The 6,648-nt window shown below is 34.6% G+C and overlaps 1 protein-coding gene across 3 annotated transcripts; it reads left to right on the forward strand.

The window, feature by feature from the left end:
• The first annotated feature begins 1,245 nt into the window (after nt 1-1,245).
• Nucleotides 1,246-5,283, forward strand: LOC123676366 (glycine-rich cell wall structural protein). Of its 3 annotated transcripts, none has more exons than XM_045612233.1 (6): nt 1,246-1,384; nt 3,219-3,381; nt 3,440-3,487; nt 3,862-3,933; nt 4,009-4,358; nt 4,757-5,283. In XM_045612233.1, the coding sequence occupies exons 1-6, from the start codon at nt 1,370-1,372 to the stop codon at nt 4,994-4,996; spliced, it is 888 nt and encodes a 295-aa protein (XP_045468189.1). In that variant the 5' UTR covers nt 1,246-1,369; the 3' UTR covers nt 4,997-5,283. The 3 variants fall into 3 exon arrangements, with proteins under 3 accessions (XP_045468189.1, XP_045468190.1, XP_045468191.1); XM_045612234.1 differs by having other exon boundaries at nt 3,440-3,475; XM_045612235.1 differs by lacking the exon at nt 3,862-3,933.
• Nucleotides 5,284-6,648: the final 1,365 nt, after the last annotated feature.

Genomic DNA, 6,648 nt, shown 5'->3' on the forward strand with positions numbered 1-6,648 from the left:
CACTAAATTATGAACCGTTAGGTTCATATTTATGGCATATTGCTGAAATTGCCATAAAAAAACCTATCTAATGATGCAATAATATACTGGGTGTGTCATTTGAAAAAAGTAAGCAGTAGCCTGTTTTCGGTATAACAGGTAGAGATCTGAAAATATTTTAGGAAGAAAGATCATTGTCTCAAACCCCAACACGCTAATTTTGAGCTCAAAATTATATTCGCGGTGAATCACCTTGTATATATTTATGCGTTTTCCAAGGATGACATTGGCCCATGAATAAGTGAGCACTCCTAACTCTTGTAATTTGTCAATAAAATTCTAATTTATTTTTCAGATTTTCTTGTTTTTGTCATTGTCATATAGAAGTTTTCTGCTTGACAAATACGAATCTCGACAACATGTTGTTATTGACATCTATTAATAATCTATATTAAGTACCTATCTCAAACCGCGAGAATTATTACTAAGGAAATGGATAATAAATAAAGTGAAAGAAATTTTTCAGAAGCAATTTTATGGGATATTATATGTAAGGTAAAATACCTAAAGGAAATTGAAACTGACTGATTTATGTCTGAATACTTTTTATATCTCTTTTCACATGGTGAAGTAATTAATACAACCTGAGATCAATCCATAAAATTTGATGTGACTTACAAGAGAGCGAGAGAGCAGAAATTAACTTCATTGATAATATAATCAATTGGCCATCGACCTAAGTATCCAGCCAAGTGACTTTTTATTCAATGGTTTCTGTCTTTAACAGAATTAATATTAATATTTGTGTAAATTAATTTTGTTTAATTAAATTTGATATGACTAATTATTTCGTATAGGAGTTGAAAATAAAATCTCTCATAATTCACAAATAATATAAGGATTGGAGTATCTTAAACTATTTGGGAAGTGTTGAAATAATGAAAATTGGCCATATAGGTACTCTAATAAGTTGCATTGATGTTTTTTGTCTCTAATATTCAAACAGTTAGTTAAAATTGATCATCAAAAAGTTATTTTGAATAGGTCAATTGAGTTATTTCTTTAAGGAAACTTTGTCCAATTTCTTCAATTTAAGTTAACATCGACATGAAAGAAAAAGTTTGTTAAACTTTTTTCGTGAGATTTAAGGATCCGCATGCACCTTTGTAAAAGAACGTTGTGTGAACTCTCCATGTACCTAGAGTCGAATATCGTTCAGTAAAAGTGATTTTTGTGGGACTTTGGTACAGCGAAGAAGTGAATGTAAAATGAAGCCATAGCGGTCGTCACATTGTGAATCTTCACGTTAAAGTGGGAGATATCAGTATTTAAGTGGACAGTGGACTCCTCCAAAGTATCATTTTCCTCTGTGCAGTGTGCCAGTTAAACAATGAGACCTTTAGTGGTATGTACAAATTTGAAAAAATTACATACTCTATTCGGGTAGTTTTGTTGGTCAAAAAGACCGTGGTGTTTGTGAGCGACTCTGAAATTTGGAAGTTCGGTGCTTATTGGTCAATTTTTTTTCATTTTTCGAATATCATCCTTCATCAGATATTGTGTTCTTGATATTTTATTTATAATTGCAGTACAGTTTTGGATATTTCACGAACTTTATCGATTTATTTTTTTTACCATCAACCCTTATTTTCAAAATTTTGTTAATTTCATAAGTGTTTGAATATTTCTGATTTCAAACTGTTCAAAAATTACTAAATATTAGTATCACCATTGGGCATATCATCCACAATTTTAATTTTCTTTTGATAACTATTAATTTTAATCCAAAATTTCATTGCGAAACAATAATCTATTTTCCCATAGCCTCTTGTAGAAACCGTGGGAAATCATTACTCTGTTAATTTCATTAGATATATTTTTCCTGTTCTACATTAAATAGGACACCTTTCGGTATTTCGTTGAGCAAACTTTGTACTTCGAAAAACAAAAAGTTGATAATTGCTCTTTCGTAATCCTAAGATGGACATGTGGCTTGCGGGAATCAACCAATTATTTTTGACCTATAATTTCGTCACTTCAACTCTTTATGACATTTAGATTACATGTCACTATTGAAGGATATTCGAATTGTGTATATGCCGACAAATAGTTATTGCAAAATTGAAAATTTCGTTTATTTCAAACATTTTTTCTATTCAATTTTTTTTATTAACCATTGAAATTTCTACACTGAGTATTTGAGACATCTAATTCAATAAATGAAAACATATTTTGGTTCATAATGATTTTATTGACCATTTATTGTTGCACCAAATTTTGATTCGTAAAAGTTTAAACAACCAAAATTCTGCTCGGATAAAATATAAAAACTTTTCGAACATTGCCAGTTCATTGTCATTATCATTTCCAAATTCTTCAATAGAAACATTTCTAATCCTGAGGTCATTATCCTTTATATCTGTCTCGAAAAGTAAAACCAGTCTTTATGTTCTATCTGGTGTTCATCATATCACTCTAATTTGAATAAATAAACGATTTCTTTGGTTTGTAAGTGCTCCTCTTGATCTGAGTACTTCACTTTCCATCGCTCTAATGCTGAAACCTTAATTAAATATAACCTGGTGCATTATTTCTATAGATATTAATTAAAAACTTTCGATACAATTATTTGTTTAACTCTCTCAAGTGAAGAATCATTAAACTTTGACCTCTAAATAAAGCTCTGTTGATATCTCCACGGTTCATCTCAATGACCTAGACAGTGGCTTATGCACTGTTACCGGCAAAGTCAAGGAGAAAGCAATCTTCAAAAGTATCGCGAATTTAAACGCTAAACTTGTATATGCTAGACATGATAAAAGGACGTATTTTCTCCTTTAATTTCTTCGTGAATCATGACTAGAATTTCTAGATTCGAAGACTAAAAGAGTGGGTGATCTCACTGACGTAACTTTGGTCATTTCGAATATTCATGAGATAGCTGTTGAGTCAATTCCTTTCACTGGAAGATGCAGTGAAATTCATTAATGTTTCTAATTTATTCACGATGTATTTTGATCGTTTTTGGAGCAGATATTAATCTCGAACATGGCGGATCTTACTTATTCAGATTAGCACGCAATATTAAATGACTTCGAACATAATTTTCACAGTTGTGCTACAAAATTTAACATCACAAAACTTATAAATTCACCCGATCGAATGCAAACAAAACTCCTGTTTGTCCATTGGCAAACCTAAGTTAAATTTGCACATTTTGAGGAATTCCTCTTTTCTAGATCCTTACCACCTTGGTGGCAATTGCCACAGCTGAGCCTCCATCTGGCTATAGCTACAGTCCCCCATCAACTTCCTATGGAGCACCCTCAGGGGGAGGTGGCGGTTTTGGAGGTGGTTTTGGAGGTGGTAGTGGAGGAGGCGGCTTCCACGGAGGAAGTTCTGGTGAGTAACAATTTTTTTTTTCGAAACGTCATAATCTAAACCCATTTTTTCTATTCAGGAATAGGAGGCGGATTTGGAGGTGGTTCCGGAGGTGGTTTCGGAGGCGGTAAGTTGAGAGTTACTACTATGTCAAAAAAGTATCGGGAATTGATCAATAACACAAAATTCACTTTCCATTTAAATTAATTGAATTTTTTTATTAAATGAATAAATTACATCAATCAATAAATTCAATCACCAAAGCATTTGTTCGATGCAATGATGATGAGGAATAATTTGAGTAGGCTGGTGCTTACGTGATTACGCTAAAACGCCGCGTGAGTATAGAGTAGAGTTGTGCCAATTTACGGCATGGAGAATTTCGACAGTAACTTTATGCCATCCTTTAAATTGATCAATCATCGGTATTTTCTCGATAAAAAGTTTAGAACGAAAAACATTACTTTCAAGAATTTAGGATTAAATCTTGGTTCATTATAGGTATTGGAGGAGGATTCGGTGGTGGATCCGGAGGCGGATTCGGTGGTGGAGCCGGAGGCGGTTTCGGAGGCGGTAAGTGATTCATCCCTTCGAGGGTGAATAGTTAATTTTAAAGAATTTGTTCGAATTAAATCTGATTTTCTCCAGGTGCCGGAGGTGGATTCGGCGGCGGTTTCGGAGGCGGCATCGGCGGTGGTACCACCGTCCAGAAGCACATCTACGTCCATGTTCCCCCACCAGAGCCTGAAGAGTTCAGACCACAAAGACCCATCGTTGTAGGACAAGCCCAGAAACACTACAAAATCATCTTCATCAAGGCCCCATCTGCTCCTGCACCAACTGCCCCAGTCATCCCAGTCCAACCCCAGAACGAAGAAAAGACCCTCGTCTACGTCTTGGTCAAGAAACCAGAAGAAGCCCCAGAAATCCAAATCCCAACTCCAGCCCCAACCCAACCAAGCAAACCAGAAGTCTACTTCATCAGATACAAGACCCAGGTAATTAAAAAATAATCCTTATTCTAAGATGACGTCACCCCGTCCACTGGAAAATAACTAAACAGCTTTCGAGCATCTTCGTTTTCACCCATGATCTTCTTCAGGAGAAAGTTCAATTATTTGCAATAATCGTGGACAAAAACGTAATTACTTTCATCTCGACGTTAACTACCGAACAGGTAACTACGCGGATGTTGAATCTCCATTCATCTTCCGTGGAAGCTGGGATGCATATTGTTCCGCGTGAAAGGATGAAAGTAAACAATGACTAATTAGCTCTTTTGTTTCGGAACTCATTCAATTACTTGTCACTTTTCGGAACGTCGTCTTCCGCATCATCTTCTATGGTTTCGCGGAAAAATGTTGCCAAACTTCTAAAAATTTCCTTTTTTTTGTAGAAGGAAGCCGGAGGTATTGGAGGCGGTATTGGAGGTGGTATTGGAGGCGGCATTGGAGGTGGTATTGGAGGTGGAATTGGCGGCGGAATTGGAGGTGGTATTGGAGGCGGTATTGGCGGTGGTATTGGCGGTGGTATCGGCGGTGGTGATTTCGGCGGTATTGGAGGAGGTAGCGGAATTGGAGGAGGCAGCGGTGTATCCACCAGCTACGGACCCCCAGGCAAATCTGGCCCCTACTAAGTCAACGATCCAAACGTCACACGGCTTCAAGTCAACGCTTGACTTGATGCGACCAAATACACTTCTATGGTGATCACTTTTGCCTTTCGGTGGAAGGTTTTGGTGCGCGGGGAGAGGTGTGAAGCCACCTTAGCTCTTCAGTCAAAGACTAAGGTCGCCGTATGCTAAAACGAAGGCGAAGTGGCTTCAAGCTTTTCTACGCGCATTTGTATATAGTCTATATATTATTTTTGTACTTTGTATATTTTATGAATAAATACGGTGACAAATAAATGTATTTTTATAGATATATGTCTTTTATTATCATTTTTTTCTTTTAATGATAAGGAAGTGCTAATTGAAATTACACGATCGAAAATATTTATTGTTCCAAACGATTATCGATAAAATATTAGTTCAAAATAAACAATAGGTACAAAAATAAGTCCCATTCAAAAGACCTCGGTAATTATTTGATAAGAATTTAAAAAAATTTGGCTTATTCAAATTTCAATTGATTTAGTGAATTCTAAATTAACACTCACAATCCTACTTTGCACATCATTCAATGAAAATAAAAAAATATAGATCATAGCATGTGCCTTCAATTAAAATAATTTGTTGAATTATAAATTAAATGAATAAATTGATCAATTATTTTCATTAATTGAAGCATATTCGTAAAAGGAAAAGAAAATCGAATATAAGTTCCTTTGCTGGTTGAACAAATAATTTATTCATCACCAACATTTTTTATAGTTCTTTATCTATTATAATTGGATTAGTAATTTAAGTTCGATATTATTATTGGATTTTAGACAATTTCAGGAATGATATCTATTAATGAAGGAATTACCTTTATTATTATATTATAGCTAAATACAACGAATCCCTAAAGATTTTGGACCGATTAGTTAGTTTTACATGATGTATTGCTCCAAGGCATTTGTTTCGTATACTATTTAACTACCGTAATAAATTTATCAAATTGAATTTGACTTCCGATTTTTGGTGCAATTTATTTCAATAAATCGTTTTATGTAGGTATTATAACCATAACCGAGCATCACTTATCAACGACTCTTCAAACATAGGATATTTATCGCACAGAGATGTCTGAAGAAATCTGGTAATGAACATAACAATCCAATACTCTTTGTTTCCTGTGAGTTTGATCAACTATCCTTTAGAGTAGATAAAAGATAGTGGACCCAACTCAAAGGACATTCAAGTAGATTCACCTAAAAGTAATTTATTTTGGTAATTGAATGTATCAAATTTCAAATTCTGCTTCCGAGTTATTCTATGAAGGAAAACTGTCATTTAATTTCGATTAAAATTTATTCTCATGAAGTAAAGACCGAGTCAATTCGAAATAGAAATAATGTGTTTTTCTGGTTAGGCCTTCATTGAGCCCGGACAAATTGAATGGAGTGTTATTGCCCATGAAATATTAGGCTCATTCTTTCGATTCTCTGATTCTGATGATACGATCAACAAAAAATTATAATGTAAACAAAATTTCTTCGGTAAGTTTTTAGTCGGATTTAGCCAACTCCGAAAATTTTCAAGTTCATCGTGGCTCTTTTCGTTCTAGTCAAAGGCTGGACCGACATTTTTGAATTTGAACACCAATTCAAGGGCGTAGATTTTTTTTTTTTTTGAAAGGGATA

This window comes from Harmonia axyridis, chromosome 3, assembly GCF_914767665.1.
Source record: "Harmonia axyridis chromosome 3, icHarAxyr1.1, whole genome shotgun sequence".
NCBI classification, from domain to species: Eukaryota; Metazoa; Arthropoda; class Insecta; order Coleoptera; family Coccinellidae; genus Harmonia; species Harmonia axyridis.